This window comes from Hydra vulgaris, chromosome 15 (assembly GCF_038396675.1).
Source record: "Hydra vulgaris chromosome 15, alternate assembly HydraT2T_AEP".
In the NCBI taxonomy this organism is placed as follows: domain Eukaryota; kingdom Metazoa; phylum Cnidaria; class Hydrozoa; order Anthoathecata; family Hydridae; genus Hydra; species Hydra vulgaris.
Window position 1 is genome coordinate 25,127,959 of NC_088934.1, and position 24,033 is coordinate 25,151,991.

General features: G+C 27.2%; 2 protein-coding genes across 2 annotated transcripts; both read right to left on the bottom strand.

The window, feature by feature from the left end:
• Positions 1–18,386: 18,386 nt before the first annotated feature.
• LOC136092233 (uncharacterized) lies at positions 18,387–20,501 on the bottom strand. Its single transcript, XM_065820005.1, has 6 exons — positions 20,391–20,501; positions 20,223–20,299; positions 19,906–20,111; positions 19,160–19,794; positions 18,884–19,078; positions 18,387–18,803 (listed from the first exon to the last, which is right to left on the bottom strand). The coding sequence occupies exons 1-4, from the start codon at positions 20,447–20,449 to the stop codon at positions 19,450–19,452; spliced, it is 687 nt and encodes a 228-aa protein (XP_065676077.1). The 5' UTR covers positions 20,450–20,501; the 3' UTR covers positions 18,387–18,803; positions 18,884–19,078; positions 19,160–19,449.
• Positions 20,502–20,973: 472 nt separating this feature from the next.
• On the bottom strand, positions 20,974–22,989 carry LOC136092232 (uncharacterized). The gene is made up of 2 exons (XM_065820004.1): positions 21,525–22,989; positions 20,974–21,383 (listed from the first exon to the last, which is right to left on the bottom strand). Exons 1-2 carry the CDS (start codon positions 22,053–22,055, stop codon positions 21,087–21,089), a joined length of 828 nt encoding a protein of 275 aa, XP_065676076.1. The 5' UTR covers positions 22,056–22,989; the 3' UTR covers positions 20,974–21,086.
• Positions 22,990–24,033: the final 1,044 nt, after the last annotated feature.

A 24,033-nucleotide genomic window follows, 5' to 3' on the forward strand; every position in this document is an offset into this window, starting at 1 on the left:
TGCCCATGGATAACTAACGGGATTAGAAAATCATCAAAAACAAAGCAAAAACTTTATATCAAGTATTTAAAAAACAGAAACAAAACTAACTTAACTACATACAAGGAATACAAAAATTTTATTGAAAAAATTAGAAAGAATTCAAAAAAAAAAAATACTATTCAAAACGACTATGAATAAGCAAAAGTGATATTAAAAAAACCTTGAACATATTGAAAGAAATAATAGATAAAAACCATACTAAATCAAATAATTTACCCGATAAAACCATCGTTAACAAATCTGATTATGTCGGCAAAATTTCTATCGCTGAAAACTTCAATAGTTTTTTTGCAAACATAGGTCCTAACATGGCTTCAAAAATTCAATGCACTGATATCTCCTTTGAAACGTATATCACAAACCAACATTTCTGTTTAAATATTTTCTCTGGACTAAACCATGAAGAAATAGAAATTGCAATAAACTTGCTTAAGACAAATAAGGTCCCTGGGATAGACGACATTTGTAGCTATATAGTTTTAAATGTGTTTCCGGTGATAAAACAACCAATCTATGAAATATTTAAATCTTCAATTATTACAGGATCTGTATCAAATAAATTGAAAAAAAACCGGAAATTCATTTACACTAAATAACTACAGACCTATCTCAATTCTTCCTGTATTTTCAAAACTTTTGGAGAGAGTAATATACAATAAACTGTATCTTGTATTATCTGTAACTATATTTTGTTCTTTGTTAGATATATACATATCTAACAAAGAACAAAATTCTAAATGAAAAACAGTTTGGCTTCCAAAAAAAACATTCAACCGAACACGCAATTCTTGATCTAATAAATAATATAAATGACTCATTTAAAAACAAAAAATACATTCTTGGAGTCTTTTTTGTAGATCACGCTATCTTAATTAGGAAAATGTAAAATTATGGGATAAAAGGTGTTGCACTAAACTGGTTCAAAAACTTTTTACTGGACAGAAAACAATGCGTTATTGCTCATGAAAAAATTTTTCAAAATTACTTAAAATAAAATGTGGTGTCCCCAAAGGTTCCATTCTTGCACTTCTTTTGTTTTTAATATACATAAAGGATCTTCCTCAAGCCTCAAGTAAATTGGATGACGTAATGTTCGCAGACGACACCAATTTATTTTATGCATCCTCATCAATTACAGAACTTTATGAAACTACAAATATTTAACTTGAAAAAATAAACAGTTGGTTAAAATCTAACAAATTATCGCTCAACTCAGAAAAGAGAGAAGAAACTATTTTGAAAGAAATTCTTTGAAAAGCGAGAAAGAACAAGTCTCAGTTTATATTTGAGCATAAATAACAAATTTTGGAATATATTGATTTGATATACATTTAATGCCTTCAAGTTTTTTAAAAGTGGCTCAGCATGCGAGAGTCTATCCTTATTAAAAACTATTATTGCAGCATGTTTTTGTTTTCGATATAGTGTGCTTAGTTTGAATCTATGAGTATTCGCCTATGCTCTAACAATGCCGAAGATGAAAAACTGCCTAATAAGTGCATTAATAAGTGCATTAATAAGTGCATTAATAAGTGCATTAATAAGTGCATTAATAAGTGCATTAATAAGTGCATTAATAAGTGCATTAATTAGTGCATTAATAAGTGCATTATTAAGTGCATTAATAAGTGCATTGATTCCATGCAAAATTACTAAGATGTAGCAATAAGATCAAATGTTTACGCTATGATAAAAGTCATACATGCAACATTATTTCATTTCACGAACAGAAATAATACGGTTGAGCGTCAAATATTATAAACCCTCTAATACAATCTCTTTTTGGGTAAAGAGTCTCATTATACCGGTTTTTAGGAATTAAATGGATGAGGATTTGTTTTAAAAAAAAGGGGTCGTAAAAAACTTAGGTTCCTTTGCTTACCTTAAGTTTATTTTAGCATTTTTTCAAATAAACCCACAAACTCAACGAAAATATAACAAAAGACTGAAAAAGAAATCAGTGAAAACCTGTTTTTTGTTGCATTTGGCTTATTTTGTAATTTTGAATGAGTTTTTGTATTGAAAAAAGGGTTTGTCGTAAAAAACTTAGGTTTTTTTGTTTCCCTTCACTTTATGTGAACCTTTTTAAAATAAACCAACAAAATCTACAAAAATATAACAAATAATTAAAAAAAAATTCGGGAAACCTATTTTTTTGATGCTTTTGTCTTAATTTCTAATTTTAATTAAGTTTTTGTACAAAAAAAAAAAGTTTTGTCATAAAAAGCTAAGTTCCCTTGCTTTCCTCAACTTTATTCTGGTATTTTTTCAAATAAACACACAGAATCTACAAAAATATAACAAAAGATTTAAAAAGAAAAGAGTGAAATTCTGTTTTGTCGTTGCTTTTGTCTTCTTTTTAATTTTAATGTTTTTGTACAAAAAAAAAGGGTTTTGTCGTAAAAAACATAAGTTACATTGCTTTCCTAAATTTTATTTTAACATTTTTATAAATAAATTTACAGAATCTACAAAAATAAAACAAAAGAATCATAAAAAAAATAGAAAAAACTTGTTTTTTCGTTGCTTTTGTTTTATTTTCTAATTTTAAGAAAGTTTTTTGAAAGAAAAAGGGGTTTCGTCTTAAAAATAGTAAATTCCATTGCTTCACTCAACTTTATTTTAACATTTTTTCAAATAAACTTACAGAATCTACAAAAATGTAACAAAAGACTCAAAAATAAATCAGTGAAAACCTGTTTTTTTGTTGCTTCTGTTTTATTTTCTAAATTTAAGAATGTTTTTGTACAGTAAGATGAGTGAACGTAAAAAACGTAACTTCCTCTGCTTTACTCAACTTTAATTTAACTTTTTTGAAAATAAACCCCCAGAATATACAAAAATATAAGGAAAGATTCAAACAGAAAACCTGTTTACAAAAATGAGTGAAAACAGTGAAAACCTGTTTTTTTTGTTCATTTTTTCTTATTTTCCAACTTTAAGAAAGTTTTTGTAAAAAAAAAGGGGTTTTGTCAAAAAAACTTAAGTTTTTTTGTTTCCTTCAACTTTATTTGAACATTTTTCAAATACTCTAACAGAATCTACAAAAAATTAACAAATAAATCAAAAAGAAATTACTCAAATCCTGCTTTTGTGTTGCTTTTGTATTATTTTCTAAACGTAAGTATGTTTTGTAGAAAAAAGTTGCCTTTGTGGTAAAAAACTTAGATTTCTTTGCTTTCATCAACTTTATTCTAACATTTTTTCAAATAAACCCACAAAATCTACAAAAACAAAAAAAAAAGATTAAAAAAGAAATCAGTGAAAACCTGTTTTTTTGTTGGTTTTGGTTTTTTTTCTATTTTTAAGTAAGTTTTTTTTACAGAAAAAAGGGTTTTCGATATAGTGTGCTTAGTTTGAATCTATGAGTATTCGCCTATGCTCTAACAATGCCGAAGATGAAAAACTGCCAAATAAGTGCATTGATTCCATGCAAATATACTAAGATGAAAAAAGGGTTTTTTCGTAATAACATAGATTCCTCTCTTTCCCTCACCTTTATTTTAACATTCTTTTAAATAAACCCACATAATCTACAAAAATATAAGAAAAGGAATATAAAAGAAATCAGTAAAAACCAGTTTTTTTAACGATTTTTTCTTAATTTCATATTTAATAAGTTTTTGTACTGAAAAATAGGTTTTGTCGTAAAAAACTAAAGTTCCTTTGCTTTCCTTAAGTTCATTTTAGAATTTTTCGAAATAAACCGATAGAATCAACGAAATTATATTAAAATAATTATACGGAATACAGTGAAAACTTCTTTTTTTGTTGCATTTTCTAATTTTAAGTAAGTTTTCGAACTGAAAAAGGGGTTTTGTCGTAAAAAACTTTGGTTTCTTTGCTTCCCTTAACTTTATTTTAACATTTTTTTAAATAAATCCACAGATTCCACAAAAATATAACAAAAGATTTAAAAGGAAATCAGTCAAGACATGTTTTTTTGTTGCATTTGTCTTATTTTTTTTTTTAATTAAGTTTTAGTACTGAAGATTGGGTTTTGTCGTAAAAACATAACGTTTCTCTGCTTCTTTTAAGTAAGTTTTTACTTTTTTTAAATAAACCCACCGAATCTACGAAAAAATATTAAAAGATTCAAAAGGAAGTTAGTGAAAACCTATTTTTTTGTTGCATTTGTCTTATGTTTTAATTCAAAGTAAGTTGTTGTACTGAAAAAGGGGTTTTGACGTTAAAAACTTAGGTTCCTTTGCTTCCCTTGAGTTTATTTTAAATTTTTTTTAAATAAACCCAAAAATTAACAAAAATATAGCGGAAGATTTAATAGAAAATTAGCAAAAACCGATTTTTCTGTAGCATTTGTCTTATTTCTAAATTTTAATTAAGTTTTTTTATTGAAAAAGGGGTTTTGTTGTATAAAACTTAGATTTCTTTGCTTACCTTAAGTTTATTTTAAAATTGTTTCAAATAAACTCACAATATCAACTAAAATATAAGAAAAGATTCAAAAGGAAATCAGTAAAAACCTGTTTTTTTGTTGCATTTGTCTTATTTTTGAGTTTAAAGTATTTTTTTGTATTGAGAAAGTGGTTCGTTGTATAAAACTTAGGTTCCTTTTTTTCTTTAGATAAAATTTAACATTTTTTTAAATAAACCTACCGAATATACGAAAATATATCAAAAGACTCGAAAGAAAATCAGTTAAAACCTAGATTTTTGTTGCATTTGTCTTTTATTTTAATTTTAAGTAAGTTTTTGTACTGAAAAAGGACTTTTGTCTTAAAAACCTTAAGTTCCTTTGCTTCCCTTAACTTTATATTACCATTTTTTCAAATAAACCCACAGATTTTACGAAATTATAACAAAAGACTCAAAAGGAAATCAGTAAAAAGCTGCTTTTTTGTTGCATTTGTCTTATTTTTCAACTTAAAGTAAGTTTTTGTACTGAAAAAGGGATTTCGTCGTAAAAACCTCACCTTCCTTAGCTTCCGTTATATTTATTTTAACATATTCTTAATATTATATTCTTAAATATTTTAACATATTCCCACAGAATCTACAAAAATATAACAAAAGATTTAAAAGGAAGTCAGTGAAAACCTGCTTTTTTTTTGCATTTGTCTTATTTTTCGATTTTAAGTAAGTTTTTGTACTGAAAAAGGGGTTTTCTCGAAAAAGCTTTAAGTTCCTTTGCTTCCCTTAACTTTGTATTACTATTTTTTCAAATAAACTTATTGAATCTACAAAAATATAACAATAGATTCGGAAGGAAATCAGTAAAAACCTAATTTTTTTTTGCCTTTGTCTTGTTTTTTAGTTTTAAGTAAGTTTTTGTCCTGAAAAAAGGGTTTTGTTGTAAAAACCTTATGTTCCTTTGCTTCCCTTAAGCTTAATATTACCATTTTTTCAAATAAACCCACAGAATCTTTGAAAATATAGCAGAAGACTCAAAACGAAGTCAGTGAAAACCTGGTTTTTTGTTGCATTTGTCCTATTTTTTAACTTTCAGTAAGTTTTTGTACTGAAAAAGGGATTTTGTCGTAAAAAACTTAGGTTTCTTTACTTGCCTTAAGTTTATTTCAAACTTTTTTCAAATAAATTCACAAAATCAACGAAAATAAAGCAAAAGATTCAATAGAAAATCAGTAAAAACCGGTTTTTTTGTTGCATTTGTGTTTTTTTTGAATTTTCAGGTAAGTTTTTGTATTGAAAATAGGGTTTTGTCGTATAAAACATAGATTTCTTTGCTTATTTAAGGTACATTTTAATATTTTTTTAAATAAACTCAGCGAATCTACGAAAATATAACGAAAGATTTAAAAGGAAATTAGTGAAAACCTAATATTTTTCTGCATTTGTGTTATTAACGGGTCAGATCAGTTTATCCTGCTACTGGTAACATGTAACCCAGTACAATCTGCTTTTTGTCTTCCTGCCTTGTAGGATACGCTTTTTTTAGGCAAGGGCTAGGAGATGCCAACTGCGATTTAAAACACCCCCTGCCTTGGGGCTTTTGGTGAGTAAAGGCTAGAGATAGTTTCTCGATAAAAGTACTCATCATGGGCAGATGTTAAATGCACCCGGCTACTGTTATGTAGAAGGCCTCCTAGGCAAAAACTTAAGGGCTCTAAAATTCAGATTTATGGTTCTGAGGTTGGCTGCTGGTCAGGTTTCCCAAACTCTGAGGTAACTCTCAGGGAGGCTGATGCCATCAACAGCTGAAAAATATCAAAGTATTTACAGTGCCATGTTGCGCATGGATGGTGTCCCTGTTTGTACTTTTGGTGTGCATTGCGGAGGCCACATTTGGAGGCCACATTTGGAGCCCTTTGTTACTGCGTTGGGTTTATTAATAGTAATGAGGAAATTGCTTGGGCTATTAAACAGTGTTCTGAGTACTATCTATGCTTTGAGTCAAGTTCTTTAATCTAATTTAAAAATGAATAAAGTAACAAAAACTGTAAAACACAAAAAACCATCATCATCACCAAGTTCTCTAAACCTATCATTCACTAGTATTCTAGGTCTTCGAAGTAACTTTTCTTCTGTTGAGTCTTATCTCTTGCAAAGTTCACCAGACCTACTTGCTCTTTGTGAGACTGATTTGAGTTCGGCTGTCTCATCTTGCAATCTTAGTGTTGACGGTTATCTTCCCCTAATTCGTAAAGACTCCAATAGTCATATGCTTGGTCTAGGCATTTACATATAAGAATTTAAAGATTTATCGTAAAACTAGGTTTGAATCCACTTCACTCTATTGGCTTTCTCTTTGTTCTATATCACTCTCCTTCATCTCAAGACTGCACTCTTTTTGACGTTATTTCTGATCATATTGACCTCACTCTTTGAGTAAGGGCTTGGTCAATATGATCAGAAATTAGGCTCCCGTGTCAATATGATCAGAAATTAGGCTCTCGTGACTTTTGGAGGATCTTTAATAATATCAATAATAAGAGCAAATCTATAATTCCACCTCTCTTGTATGGTTCAGACTTTGTCACCTCACCTAAAGACAAAGCCGAATTGTTTGCTAAATATTTTTCATCAATATCATCTTTTGATTCCACTAGTTGCGTTCTACTTGATAATGCCAACAAAAAGGTTGATCCATTGCTTGACATTCATTTCACTCCAGCATTTGTTTCTAAAGTGATTTCCTGCCTTGACTCTTCTACTGTTGGTGGCCCGGACAACATACCTGTTATTGTCTTGCAGAAGTGTTCTCTGGAGCTGTCGTCTATACTTGCAAAACTATTCAGCAAGTGTTTATCAGAGTTTTATTTTCCAGCCTACTGGAAAGCGGCATCTGTTATCCCTATCTTCAAAAATTCAGGAGAGCGATATGATTCGTCTAACTACGGTCCCATAAGTCTTCTTCCTATCATAAGCAAGGTTTTTGAATCTTTAATTAAAAAACTCTTAATTTCTCATCTTGAATCTAATAACTTACTATCTGACCATCAGTATGGATTTCGATCTTCTAATTCTACAGCTGATTTGCTAACAGTATTAACTGACAGGTTTTATCGTGCATTAGATGAAGAAGGAGAAGTTAAGGCCATCGCTCTAAACATTTCAAAAGCTTTTAATAAAGTTTGGCATGCTGGTCTTCTCCATAAGCTTTTTTCTTATAGTGTATCTGGCAACATCTTTAAATTTATTGAATCCTTCCTTTGCAATCGTAGAATAAAAGTTGTCCTCGATGGACAACACTCTTCTTCTTATTCTGTAACTTTAGGGGTTCCTCAAAGTTCTATCCTTGGCCCTATAGTCTTTTTAATTTACATTAACAATCTTCCAGATATTCTCACATCTAAGGTGGCATTGTTTGCTGATGATACTACCATTTTATTCTTGTCGTGATAACAAACTAAAAACCTCTGATTGTTTGGCGGGGGCATTTGAGCTTGAAAAGAATCTCACTTGTGCTACAGCATGGGGCTCACAGTGGCTAGTGAACTTTAATTCAAATAAAACTCAATTTTTTTCAGCCAATCGTTATCGCAATAATTTAGATCTTCCTATATTTATGAACGGTGATGTACTCGATGATGTACCTACTCTTCATCTTCTAGGATTAACTGTTACTTCCAATCTTTCTTGGAAACCATAAATCAAATTAGTTGCAAAATTAACATCTGCTAAGGATGCATCTTTTTATCGAGCTCGTCACTTTCTTACTTCGGATTCTATTCTCTATCTCTATAAATCTAAAATCCGGCCTTGTATGGAACACTGTAGCCATATCTTGGGCGGATCTTCTAATAATGCCTTTTCTTTTTTAGACATGGTTCAAAAACGCATTGTAAACATAGTTTGACCGGCTCTTGAAGCCAACCTCCAACCATTATCACATCGTCGTAATGTTGCTTCTCTTGCTCTTTTCTACAAATACTATAATAGGCTCTTAAGAACTAGCGTCTCTTGTGCCATCTATTAAAATTCAATCTCGTGTTACTCGTCATTCAATTCAGTCTCATTCTTTTTCTGTGACTGTTCCTAAGTGCTCAAAAAACGCTTATTCGTCTAGTTTTTTTCCTCGATCATCAGCTCTTTGGAATTCGCTTCATTCATCTTGCTTTCCTGATTCATAGAATTTGCAATCCTTTAAGTCGTCCGTCAATCGTTATCTTGCTCAACATTATCTTCATCTTTTCTCTTTCAGTAACTTCCAACTTTAATTAGTGGCTGCTTGCAGCCTTGTTGGTAGCAAAAACGACAAAAAAAAAAAAAAAAAAAATTTAAGTAAGTTTTTGTACTAAATAAGGGGTTTTGTCGTAAAAAAGTTAGGTTCCTTTGCTTCCCTTATTTTTATTTTAACATATTTTTAAATAAACCTACAAAATCTACGAAAATATAACAAAAGATTTAAAATGAAGTCAGTGAAAACCTTATTTTTTGTTGCATTTATCTTATTTTTTGATTTTAAGTAAGTTTTCGTACTTAAAAAAGGGGTTTTGTCGTAAAAAACTTAGGGACCGTTGCTTCCCGTATGTTTGTTTGAACATATTTTTAAATAAACCCACAAAATTAACTAAAATATAACAGAAGACTCAAAAGCAAATCAGTAAATACCTGTTTTTTTTTATGCATTTCTCTTATTTTGAATTTTAGATAAGTTTTTGTATTGAAAAAGGAGTTTTGTCGTATAAAACCTAGTTTCCTTTAAGTAAATTTAAACATTTTTTAAAATAAACCCAACCAATCTACAAAAATATGACATAAGTTTCAAAAGGAAATCCATATAAGCATAATTTTTTGTTGCATTTGTCTTATTTTTGAATTTTCAGAAAGTTTTTGTACTGAAAAATGGGTTTTGTCGTACAAACCTTAAATTCCTTTGCTTCCCTTAACATTTTTTAACATTTTTTCATTTGCTTTCCTAAACATTTTTTAACATTTTTTCAAATAAACTCACAGAATCAACTAAAATATTAGAAAAGATCAAGAAGAAAATCAGTAAAAACCTGTTTTTTTGTTGCTTTTGTCTTATTTTTGAATTTAAAGTAAGTTTTTGAATTGAAAAAGGGGTTTTGTCGTATAAAACTTAGGTTCCTTTCTTTCCGTTGAAAAAACTTAAACATTTATTCAAATAAACCCAACGAATCTACGAAAATATAACTAAAGATTCTAAGGGAAATTAGGAAAAAGCCAATTTTTTGTTGCATTTGTCTTATTTTTTAATTATGAGTAAGTTTTTAAACTGAAAAAGGGGTTTTGTTGTAAAAACTTTAGGTTCCATTGCAAAACTTAACTTTAATTTAACATTTTTTTAAATAAACCCAAAGAATCTACAAAAATATAACAAAAGATTTAAAAGGAAATTAGTTACAAAAAAATTTTTCGTTGCATTTATCTTATTTTTTAAGGTTATTAAAGTTTTTGTACTGAAAAATGGGATTTGTTATAAAAACCATAAGTTCCTTTGCTTCCTTTAACTTTTTTTAATATTTTTTCGAAAAAACTCACAGAATCAACTAAGATATTGCAAAAGATCCAGAAGAAACTCAGTAAAAACCTGTTTTTTTGTTGCCTTTGTCTTATTTTAAAATTTTAAGTTTTTGCATCAAAAATGGGGTTTTGTCAGAAAAAAAAATTATATTCCTTCACCTCCTTTAATAAAATTTCACTGTTTATTTAAATAAACCCACCGAATCTACGAAATTATAACAGAAGATTAAAAAGGAAATAAGTAAAAACCTAATTTTTTGTTGCATTTGTCTTATTTTTTGATTTTAAGTAAGTTTTTGTACTGAAAAAGGGGTTTTGTCGTAAAAATCTTAAATTCCTTTTCTTCCCTTATGTTTTTTTTAACATATTTATAAATAAATCCACAGAATCTACAAAATATTACAGAAGATTCAAAAAGATATCAGTGAAAACCTGCTCTTTTGTTGCATATGTCTTGTTTTTTAACTTTGAGTAAGTTTTTGTACTGAAAAGGGGTTTTGTCGTAAAAAACTTAGATTCCTTTGCCTCCTTTAAGTAAACTTAATTATATTTTCAATAAAATCACCGAATCTGAGAAAAATTATCAAAAGATTCAAAAGAAAATCAGTAAAAACCTAATTTTTTGTTACATTTGTCTTATTTTTTAATTTTTGGTAAGTTTTTGTACTGAAAAAAGGGGTTTTGTCGTAAAAACATTAAGTTTATTTGCTTCCCTTATGTTTATTTTAACATATTTAAAAAAAAAACTCACAGAATCTACAAAAATATAACAAAAGATTTGAAAGAAAGTCAGCAAAACCTTTTTTTGTTGTTGCATTTGTCTTATTTTTTAGTTTTAAGTAAGTTTTTGTACTGAAAAAGGGATTTTGTCGTAAACACCTTCGGTTCTTTTGCTTCCATTAAATTTATTTTAACATTTTTTCTGATAAAACCACAGAGTCTACAAAAATATAACAAAAGATTCAAAAGAAAATCAGTGAAAACTTTGAAAAAGGGGTTTTGTCGTAAAAACCTGAGATTCCTCTAATTCTGTTATCGTTACATTTTATATATTCTCAAATAAACCCACAGAATCTACAAAAATGTAACAATAGATTCAAAAAGAAATCAATGAAAACCTGTTTTTTTGTTGCATTTGTCTTATTTTCTAATTTTAAGTAAGTTTTTGTACTGATAAAGGGGTTTTGTCGTAAAAAAGTTATGTTACTTTGCTTCTCTTAAGTTTCTTTTAATCTTTTTTTAAATATACTTATTAAATATACGAAAATGTAACAAAGGATTTAATAGGAAGTCAGGAAAATCCTGGTTTTTGGTTGCATTTGTCGTATTTTTAAGTTTTAAGTAAATATTTGTTCCGAGAAAAAGGGGTTTTGTAGTTAAAAAAATAGATTCCTTTGCTTCCCTTAAACTTAATTAAACTTTTTTTCCAATAAACCCACAAAATCCATGAAAATATAGCAAAAATTCACAAAGAAATCATTAAAAACCTGATTTTTTGTTGCATTTGTCTTATTTTTTAATTTTAATTAAGATTTTGTACTGAAAAATGAGGTTTTGTCATAAAAAAACTGGTTTCTTTGCTTCCTCTAAGTTTATTTTAACATTTTTTAAATAAATCTACTTAATTTACAAAAATATAACAAAAGATTCTAAGGATAAGGAATTTAGTTAAAACCTGTTGTTTAGTTGCGATTGTTTTATTTTTTAGTTTTAAGTAAGTTTTAGTACTGAAAAGGGGTTTTGTCGTAACAAACTTACGTTTCTTTGCTTTCCTTAACATTATTTTATTATTTGTTAAATATGCTCACAAAGTCTACGAAAATATAATAAAAGACCTAAATGGAAATCAGTGGAAACGTGTTTTTTGTTGCAATTGTCTTATTTTTTAACTTTAAGTAAGTTATCGGTATGGAAAAGGGGTTTTGAAGTAGGTTCCATTGCTTTCCCTAGTTTTATTTAACCATTTTTTCAAATAAAATCACAGAATCGACGAAAATATAACAAAAGACTCAAAAGGCACTCAGTAAAAACCACCGAATCTACAAAATTCAACAAACGACTTGATAGGAATTTAGTAAAAACCTGCTTTTACGTTGCATTTATCTTATTTTTAAATTTTAAGTATGTTTTTGTATTGAAAAAGAGATTTTTTTGTAAAAAACTTATATTCTTTGATACCCTTTGGTTTATTTTACCATTTTTTCAAATAAACGCACAAAATCTACATAAATATAACAAAAGACTTAAAAGGAAGTCAGTGGAAACCTGTTTTGTAATTGCATTTTTCTTAGTTTTTGATTTCTAGTATGTTTTTGTACTGAAAAAGAAGTTTTGTCGAGTAAAACTTCGGTTGCTAAGCTTTCCTTAAGTTTACTTTATTTTTAAGTTTATTTACTTTATTATTTTTTTAAATAAACCCACAGAATCTACGAAAATATATTCAAAGACTGAAAAGGAAATCAGTGAAAACGTGTTTTTTGTTGCATATGTCTTATTTTAGTTTAATTAAGTTTTTGTACTGAGAAAGGGGTTTTGTCTTAAAAAACATAGGTTCCTTTGCTTCCCTTAAGTTTTTTCAAAAATTTTTCAAATAAACTCACAGAATCTACGAAAATATAACAATTCATTTAAAATGAAATTAGGTAAAACCTGAGTTTTTACTTCAATCGTCTTAATTTTTAATTTTTAGTAAATTATCGGACTAAAAAAAGGATTTTGTCGTAAAAAACCTTCATTTTTTTTCAAATTGCTTCACCAATGTTTATTTTAACATTTTTTTAAATAAACCCACAGAATATACAAAAACGTAATAAAACCCTCAAATGGAAATCAGTGAAAACTTGTTTTTTTTTGCATTTGTCTTATTTTTTTAATTTAAGTAAGTTTTTTGTACGGAAAAAAAAGTTTTCTCATAAAAAACATTGGTTCCTTCGCTTTCTATAAATCTTTTGAAAAATTTTTTCATATAAAATCTCCGAATCTACAAAAATAGACCAACAGATTCAATAGGAAGTCAGTGAAAACCTTTTTTTGTTGCATTTGTCATCATTTTTGATTTAAGTTAAATGTTGTACTGGTAAAAGGGTTTTGTCTTAAAAAACTTTGGTTCAGTTGCTTCCCTCAAGTTAAATTTAACAACTTTCAAATAAACCCACAGAATCTACAAAAATTTAACAAAAGATTTAAAAGGAAGTTAGTAGAAACTTGTTTTTTTGTTGCATTTGTCTTATTTTTTAATTTTAATTAGGTTTTTGTACTGAAAAAGCAATTTTGTCGTAAAAAATATGGGTTCCATTGATACTCTAATTGTTGATTTAAACGTTTTTTTAAATAAACACACAGAATCTACGAATATATAACAAAAGATTTAAAAGTAAATCAAGTAAAACCAGTTTTTTTGTTGCATTTGTCTTATTTTTTGATTTTAAGTAAGTTGTTGTGTTGAAAAAGGGGTTTTGTCGTAAAAAACTCTGGTTTGCTTCCCTATAATAAAACATAATAAAGGATTCAAATTGAAGTTAGTGAATGCTTGTTTTTTTGTTGCATTTGTTTTATTTTTATTCTTTAGTAAGTTTTTGTACTGAAAAAGGGGTTTTGTCGTAAAAAACTCAGGTTTGCTTCCCTTAAGTTTATTTCAAAGTTTTTTAAATAAACCCACTAAATCAAATAAAATATAGCGAAAGATTCAATGGGAAATCAGTAAAAACCTTTTTTTTTGTTAAATTTGTCTTATTTTTTAACTTTAAGTAAGTTTTTGTTTTGTAAAAGGTGTTTTGTCGTATAAAACCTAGGTTCCTTTGCTTTCTTTAAGTAAATTTTATAATTTTTTAAAATAAACTTTTCGAATCTACGAAAATGTAACAAAAGATTCAATAGGAAATCAGTGAAAACCTATTTTTTTATTGCATTCGTCTTATATTTTAATTTTAAGTATGTTTTTGTACTAAAAAAAAAGGGGTTTGTGGTAGAAACCTTAGGCTCCTTTTCTTTCCATATGTTAATTTTAATATTTCTTTTAATAAACCCACAGAGTCTACAAAAATATAACAAAAGATTTAAAAAAGTGTTCAGTGAAAACTTGTTTTTTTGTTGCATTTGTCTTATTTTTAAATTTTAAGTAAGATTTTGTACCGAGAAATGTGTTTTGTCTAAAAAAAAAAAAGGTTTGTTTGCTTCTATTAAGTTTATTTTATTGTTTTATAAAACAAACTTACAGAATCTACGAAAAAATAACAAAAGATTCAAAACAAAAAAATTAAAAAGCAGTTGTTTTTTTCCCTTTGTCTATTTTTTTAATATTAAGTAAGTTTTTGTACTGAAAAAGGGGTTTTGTTGTAAAAAACATAAGTTTCTTTGCTTCCCTTAATTATATATAACCGTTTATCGAATAGCCTCACAGATTTTAAAAAAATATATCAAAGGATTCAAAAGGGAATCAGTGACAACTTGTTATTTGTTGCATTTGTCTTATTTTTTAACTTTTAGTAAGTTTTTGTATTCGAATTGTGATTATGTCGCATAATAATTAGGTTTATTTCCTTCCCATTATAATAACATTTTTAATCCTAAAAATTATAATAACCTTCCCTAAAGAATATAATAACATTTTTAATCTTAATCCGCAGAATCTTTGAAAATATAATAAAAGACTCAAAAGGAATTCAGTATAAACGTGTTTTTTGTTGCAATTGTCTTTTTTTTTAATTTTAATTAAATTTTTGGACTGAAAAAGAGATTTTGTCCTAATAAAAGTAGGTTTCTTTGGTTTCCTTAATTTAATTTAACCGTTTCCTGAAATAAAATCACAGAATCTACAAAAATATAACAAAAGACTCTGAAGGAAATCAGTTAAAACCTGTTTTGTAATTGCACTTGTCTTTTTTTTTTTAATTTTAAGTAAGTTTTTGTACTTAAAAAGGGGTTTTGTTGTAAAAATATATGGTTTCTTTGCTTTCCTTAAATTTATTTCAAAACTTTTTAAAATAAACCCACAAAATCAACGAAAATATAGCAAAAGATTTAATAGCAAATCAGTAAAAAAATGTATTTATGTTTCATTTGTCTTATTTCTCAATTTTAAATAAGTTTTTTGCATTGTTTGTTTCCCTGAAGTTTATTTTAATACTTTTTCAAATGAACCTACAGAATCTACGAAAATATAATAAACGAATTAAAAGAAATTCAGTGAAAACCTATTTTTTTTTTTGCATTTGCCTTATTTTTAAATTTTAAGTAGGTTTTTGTACTGAAAAAAAGGGTTTTGTCGTAAAGAACATAAATTCCATTGCTTCCTTAAGTTTGTTTTAACCTTTTTTCAAATATATTCACAGAATCTATAATATAGAAAATGACTCAAAAGGAAGTCAGTGAAAACCTGTTTTTATGTTGCATTTATCTTATTTCTCAATTTTTAGTAAGTTTTTTGTACTAAAAAAGGGGTTTTGTTGTAGAAAACTTATGTTCCTTCGATTCACTTTAGTTTATTTTAACATTTTTCCAATTAAACTCACAAAAATATAACAAAAGACTCCAAAGGAAATTAGTGAAAACCTGTTTTGTAAATGCATTTCTCTTAATTTTTGATTTTTAATAAGTTGTTGTACTGAAAAAGAAGTTTTGTCGAATGAAACTTTGGTTGCTTAGTATTTGTAGTTTTTGTATTAAAAAAGGGGTTATTTCGTAAAAACATAGGTTCCTTTGCTTCCATTATGTTTTTTTTAACATATTTTCAAATAAACACACAGAATCTACAAAATGTCAAAAAAAGACGTAAAACGAAATAAGTTGAAACTGGTTTTTTGTTGCATTTGTCTTTATTTTATAATTTGAAGTAAGTTTTTTTACTAAAAAAAGGGGTTTTGTCGTAAAAAACTAAGGTTCTTTTGCTTCCCTTTAGTTTATTTTAATATTTTGTTAAATACACTTACAGAATCTACGAAAATATAGCAAAACACACAAAAAGGAAATTAGTGAATACTTGTTTTTTTGTTGCATATGTTTTATTTTTTAATTTTATGTAAGTTTTTTTGTTGAAAAAGGGGTTTTGTCATTAAAAACTACTGTTCATTTGCTTCTCTTAAGTCTTTTTTAATATATTTTCAAATAAACACACAGAATCAACAAAATTAAAACAAAAGACTTAAAACGAAATCAGACAAAAACCGATTTTTTGATGCATTTGTCTTTTTTTTTAATTTTAAATAAGTTTTTGTACTGAAAATGGGGTTTTGTCGTAAAAAACAAAGGCTCCTTTGCTTCCCTACAAGTATATTTTAATAATTTATTAAATACACTCACAGAATCTACAAAAATATAGCAAAAGATTAAAAAGGAAATTAGCGAAAACTTGTTTTTTGTCGGAGTTGTCTTATTTTTAAAATTTAAGTAAGTTTTTGTGTTAAAAAAGGGGTTTTCCTTTACAATAGAATTAAAAGGAAGTCAGTGAAAGCCTGTTTTTTTGTTGCATTTTTCTTAATTTTCAATTTAAGTAATTTATCGTACTGAAAAAGGTGTTTTGTCTTAAAAATCATAGGTTCGTTTGCTTCCCTTAATTTTATTTAACATTTTTTAAAATAATCTCACAGAATCTACAAAAATATAACAAAAGATTCAAAGGTAAATCAGTGAAAACCTGTTTTTTGATGCATTTGTCTTGTTTTTTGATTTTGAGTAAGTTTTTTAACTGAAAAATGTATTTGTGGTAAAAAACTAGGGTTCCTTTGCTTCCATTATTTTTATTTTAACGTTTTTTCAAATAATCTTACAGAGTCTACGATAATATAACATAAGATTTTAAAAAAGTCAGTGAAAACCTGTTTTTTTTGTTGCATTTGTCTTCATTTATAATTTTAAGTAAGTTTCTGTATTTTAATGGGGTTTTGTCTTAAAAAACTTAGATTGCTTCCCTTGAGTTTTATTAAACTCACAGAATCTACAAAAAAATAACAAAAGAATTAAAAGGAAATCAATGAAGTTCTGTTTTTTTTGTTGCATTAAATCCATTTTTTAGTTTTAATTACGTTTTTGTACTGAAAAGGGGTTTTGTAATAAAAAACTTACGTTCCATTGCTTCCTTTGTGTTCATTTTAACATTTTTAAAAACAAACTTAAAGAATCTACGAAAATATAACAACTACTCAAATTAAAGTCAGTGAAATCCTGCTTTTTTTGTTGCATTTGTCTTGTTTTTTAAATTAAGTAAGTTTTAGTATTGAAAAAATGGTTTTGTCGTATAAAACTTAGATTGCTATGCTTCCCTTAAGTTTATTTCAAGATTTTTTTAATAAACATACAGAATCTACGAAAATATAATACAAGACTCAAAGCGAAATCAGTGAAAACTTTTTTTTTCGTTGCATTTGTTTTATTTTTTAGTTTTAAGTAAGTTTTTGTACATAAAAGTGGTTTTGTCATAAAAAACTCACGTTCCTCACGGTGATTTAAGCATAGGATTTTATTTTGAGCATGCGCACACGTTTTATTTTCAAAACAACAAAAAAAAAATGGCGAAGTGATTTTTCGATAAATAACAATAATTCCTTGATTAAGTTTCTTACTAAACATTTACTTATTCTCATTAAATAACCAGCACGGTATACTTTTGAAGTCTTCCATCCTAGAGTGTTGATAGTAAAACTTAAAAATCAATAGGAATGTTTGTAAACAAAGAAAATTTTAATGTTCAAAATGCAAGATTTTTTTTCTGAAAAACGGAAACATCTGCTAGACATTTGAACGAATATCTTTTGTTTGAAAATTTTTTGGCTAAAAAGTTAAATTGTTCTAGATTCAGTAAAAAATGCCCAAAACATCTGTATATTTCTTTTTAACCTGTCATTTTTTTTTAAAGAGTAGCACGCTTTAACGGCAAGCTGTTGAAATTATTATTTTTTGCTTTCTGAAATTTAAAACCCTAAACTTGCACGACGTTCAAGGTTAAATGCAATTTTAGTACTTCTTTTTCTATTTATATGTTATATATAGTATGAAATACAATATTATCTAAGAAATGTATAAGAATCTTTTCACAAGAAAACTCGGCAATTTTTTGGTCAACATACTCTAATGTTTTGGTGAAAATGCTCTAATGTTCTATAACCTCAGATAATCTATTCCTTTTCATGGTAACAATTTATATGCATGCTAAATATAATTGTGATAATTACGATAGCATGCACGAATAATGCTCATGAGATGGCCCACCTTTTTCAGGATAGGTAGGGGTCTAGGGTGCAATTATACCTTGGCACCCTGATAATAATAAAAAAAGAAGCGCATTTCACAATCCTGTATCCAACATAGATTATTACCATATTGTAATTAGTAAAATACCCATGCGTCTAATTCCTGGCTGTGCATACGACAAAAACCCAAGAATGCGGGAGAGGGTAGTTTCTTTTCTAGTTCTAGAAAGTATCCTTTCTAATAATAATGCATTTGTTAGGATAAAAACTATATTTTGATATCTTCGTATCAAAATTACGATACAATTTCAAAACAAATATAAACTATATAGACACATATTTGGACTCAATTTAATTTACGCTGGAAATGTTTTTCTTTTTTTTAATTTCCTGCTTCATTGCTTTGGTTTTTGGATGGTTTCGTATGTAATGTTCCTTCAAAGTGCTTTTCAAGCGACTACAACCTTTCATGTGCCAAAATAAACGATTAGAATTGTTTAAATTCGGCAGGCAAACTTTTGCCACCTTGTTCCCCATAAACTCCAATGCCCAATCCCCATTTTTGAATAAATTGAAGAATATGGGATTCGAGCAAGTGCATCTTCGGAATTATAGATTAATTTGGCCAAGTCAAGCGATAAAATTCCATAAGATTGCGTATTGCTGATTCTAAAATTAAATAATTAACGAAAATGAAAAAAATGTAATAGGTATTTTGTAAATAAATTAATCAAATTTCTAACTCCTACCTAGCTCCTGAATATCATTCTGTTGAAAAGATTGCTGTTGCTGCTCATGAAGTTATAACATTTTGAATAATACTGAAACAACTGTTTAAATTTCTGACTCACATTATTTGATAGTAAATAAACATCAGTGTCAATAAAACCAAGATTAAAAATAAGTTTTGGGATAGAATTGCAGAAATCAAGCAAAGGTTGAGACTAAATTAAATATGTTAAATTAAAAAAATTTTAAAATATTTTTATTAATAAAGATTTTGAAATATAATATATTAAAAAAACCTTAAGCATTGTGTGAACATGGTTTCCAACAAAACCCATTTCCCATGATAAGCCTGTCTTTGTACATGATTAGCCTTTAAAACTTCATCAAGTTCCTGAATGAAGGGACCTGAAATTTTATCAAAAATGTTTGCTTCATTCAATGAATTTAGTTCTTTTATCTAAAAAAATATTTTAAAACATATGCTACAAAAATTGTTGGAAATTGAATTGAAATTGATATATTTTTTGTAGTTTTCGAAGGTCTTGTTCTAAATTAAATAAAATTCATATTTTTTATACAAACATTATTATGTAACAATGAATACTTTGTCACTTATTTTTAAATCATAGTGGAGTATTCTTGGTACATATACTTTTTTAATTTCTTCAGTTTTGTCTGGTTCACATAAAACTTTCACTGAAATTGTTTCTTGTAAAAGTGTTATTTTATCACAGTCATCAATAATACTTTTTATAACATTTGATTGAATATGCATGTTAACATATTTGTCAAAATCATCTCTTCCAATCGTATTATTTTGTAATGCAGGTTCTCCAGCAAGTTTTATATCTATTAAGTGACATTCATCCTCAAACATGTTAAAAAACTTCAAATAGGTACCTAAAGATATATGTAAAACGGGTACAGCGACCTAAAAACAAAATTATAATTACTTTTAGATTTAACATCAACTGGTCCAACACTACCACTGAAACCACTACCAGCATTAAAAATCCAAAAAATAGTGCTGAAAATAAATAACCTGATCTAGAGGAATATTAAATAATGTTTCATTAATGACATTGTTAAAAAACTTCGCCTTTTTTAAATTTCCGCCATTACTTTGAAAATGATGAAAATCAATGTTTAAAGACTTTAAAGATCTTTGTGAAACACTGTCCTTTCTATTAATTGGAGCCAGTTGGATATTTTTTTTGGTTATATCACAAAAAAGACAGCAATGTCGACCTATAAAAACAGTTAAACTATCATTATTGAATGGTGTTAAGTAAACTAAAGAAAATAAAACAAAATGGTAACCTTTATTACATAAAATCTCTTAAAATACAGAAAATCTACAGATAGCTCCTGTGATTCCATATACACTGCAAAGGAAATCATAATCTTCAAACATAAAAACACGAACGTTACGATTTCTAAAAAAAATTTAAAATTAAATTAATCAACAAAAAATATTTGAATTTTATTTAAATTATGATGCTATTTTCTTCAGAAATTGTAACTCACTGCCATATCATTTTTTGTATCTGGTCAACTTGTAGTGTATATCGAGATAGCCCTACCATGAGATTAGTTCGATAACCTTTTGCCTCAATGTGCTGAACACAATACTATTAGATTTTGAGTTTGGTTGGTCTTGGTTTACAATTTGGTAACTCATTTTAAATGAACCACCTCCATGATCTTCTCCAATTTTAATGTGTATTTCATCATTTTTTTATTCCATCGTGTTTTATTAAGTTATAACTAGAATGTTCAAATACATAAGATATAAGAAAAACATTTTTAACATTTTCTCTTCTTTATATTTATATTTTCAGTTAAAAATTTCCATACCTTTCAAGAATATTTAGCATAATTTCAATATTTTAAGGCAGATTATACCCATATACGCCATGGGAGTAAGTTTGATTTCAAAAACTAACTTATTATTTTTATTTTGAAAAGTAAAATCTGCATCTAACACAACAAGATCACTCCCTGCCAAGTCATTTGCAACTACTCTTTGTTTAATGTTTGAAGCAGTGTTAATTTTTTTTAATATATTTTATTTGTATATATTTTTTGAATTTAACCACCTTCAATATTAAGTAATTATTATTTAGACCTTTTTACCACGTTTAATTGACTCATTTGAATATACAACATTTATAACTCTCTATTTATTACTCTCTAAACAATTAACATTCTTTAAATATTTTTTTACCTAGTCAAAGTTTTTAGTTTATTCCACGGTATTCCTACGTCAGCCTTAAATGCAACCAATTCTTCTGCAGTATATTCAACTAATCCAATCTTAGCACTTTCTAACAATTTACTTTTTTGATTGTTATCAAATGATTTTAGCATAACTGCTGTTTGTATTATTTGGAAATCATTTGAATTTCCAACTTGATGATTAGATTGCTCCATCAGAAATCTGTGTCTTTTTCTCAGTGTACTGCTGCTGCAAGATGTACTTTCCTTGTAAGCTTTAGGTGTAACAGTTAAACAAATGGGCTATAAACCAAAAATAATAATAAATAAACCTATAAGTATATAAATAACATAAATCTTTATTATGATTATTCAAAATTAATCAAGTCTTTTTTTTATTTTTTATTTCAGATTTAAGTACTTTACAAATTTTATTATTCTTACTCTTGGCCCACCAGATAGAAATTCTATTGTACTTGTTTTCGAATTATCGAGTTTTTGTTTAATGACATGCAACACTGCATCTTCAATATCACATGGAATATGACTTGATTTATTAACTTTATATAAATCATCAACCATTGTGCTGCAGTTATTTTTTAAATGATCTTTCTTGCACTCATAGTTTATAAATTTGTCTTTTAAATAACTTATTCCACATATCTTGCATGCAATATATGTTTCATTATCTCTAAAATATGGAAAGAACTGCAAAGACTGCTGACAGTTATTTCTTAAATGATCTTTCTTGCACTTATGGTTTACAAATTTATCTTTTAAATAACTTATTCCACATATCTTGCATGCAATATATGTTTCATTATTTCTAAAATATGGAAAGAACTGCAAAGACATAATCATGATGTAGCATATAGGACATTTTGCTTCACTTTCGAGTCTACCTTTAATAATTGATGTAATACATAGACTGCAAAACGAATGTTGACAATCTTTGATCATGACTGGTTGACTCATTATTCTCCCACAAATCTTACAATACACAATGTTATATGTGGATTTAGCTGCAGATTCAATTCAGAAATTAGTTCTTTGTTTAAAGGTAAGGGCAACGACTCAAGAAACAAGTTTATATTTAATTGTGTGCATCTTTTAAAATTCCCGGCCTTCCAAGATTGGGACTTGGTTTTCGACCAACCTTACCAAAAATACATTTACACTCTTTTGTTGGACATTTTAACCAACTTTTTGGTATAACATTGAGTTTTTTATTTCCACGTTTTTCAAAATTTCTCATAGTTGAATAACATTTAAGGCATGTTTGTTGTGGGTGAACCTCTAAACAGTCTTCATCTGTTTTTATTTTAAAAATATTAAATATTCTTTCAGTCTTACCAGCAGTTGTTAAAGCGTCTTTTCCTGTCAAATTTCCACAAATTCTGCAAACTCCTAATAATATTTGGTGTTGTTTTTCAACCATTTTTTAAATGATGTTCTTGAAAAGCTCTAAACTAAATATTGAAATTACATCTCATAAAAAAAATGACAGGTTATAGAAATTGATAATTTTGGAAAGACAATGAATAATATCTTTATACAAAACTAAACCAAATGTCATACAAATTTTGCTTCGACTTTAATTGAAATGTATATAATGTGTTATTTTAAACCATATTACACTTTATTGTTCCATTTAGCATAATACAAATTAAAACATAACTTTCACTTGGATTTTGTGCATATAGCAGCTAAAATATGTAAACTACCATTTTATTTGTTTAAATTATATTAAACACATACCAATTTTCTTTAAAAATGTGAGACAATGCTTCAAGCTGTATAGTAAGTTTTAACACGGTAAATAAATATTTATATATTTTACTATTTGAATCAGACGCATGCGCATATATAAATCACAAGCTTTCATAAGTATTGAATCACCGTGTCCTTTGCTTTCCTTAACATTATTTTAACATTTTTTCAAATAAGCCCACAGAGTCTACGAATATATAATTAAAGATTTAAATGGAAATCAATGAAAACCTGTTTTTTTAATGCAATTGTCTTATTTTTAATTTTAAGTCAGTTTTTGTACTGAAATTGGGGTTTTGTCCTGAAAAACAAAGGTTCCTTTGCTTCCGTTAAAATTATTTTACAATTTTTTTAAATAAACTTACATAATCTATTAATTACAGAATCTATTAACTAAAATTATAACAACAGATTCAAAAGGAAGTCTTTGAAAACCCGTTTTACTATTGCTTTTTGATTTTAAGTAAGTTATCCGACTGAAAAAGGTGTTTTGTCGTAACAAACATAGGTTCCTTTTCTTCTCTTAGTTTTATTTTAAGACTTTTATAATAATCTTATAAAATCTATAAAAATATAAGAAAAGATTCAAAAGAAAATCAATAAAAACCTGTTTTTTTATTGCATTTATCTTTTTTTTTGTTTTTAAGTTAGTTTTTTATGCTTAAAAAGTGGTTTTGTCGTAAAAAACTAAGGTTCCTTAGCTTCCCGTATGTTCATCTTAACATTTTTTAAAATAAAATAACAGAATCTACGAAATATAACAAAATACTCAAATTAAAGTCATTGAAAACCTGATTTTTTTGTTACCTTTGTCTAATTTTTTAAATTTCAGAAGGTTTTTGTATTAAAAAAAAGATTTTGTCCTCTAAAACTTAGGTTGCTATGCTTTCCTTAAGTTTATTTCAACATTTTCCCAAATAAACCCACAGAATCTACAAAAATATAATAAAAGACTCAAAACGAAATAAGTGAAAAACTGTTTTCTTTCTTGCATTTGTCTGATTTTTTAACTTTAAGTAAGTTTTTTATATTGAAAAAGGGGTTTTGTCGTAAAAAACTAGAGTTTCCTTGCTTTTGTTATGTTGTCTTTTACATTTTTTAAATAAACCCACAAAATCTACGAAAATTTAACAAAATATTCAAATTATAGTCAGTAAAAACGTTTTTTTTTTTTGTTGCATTT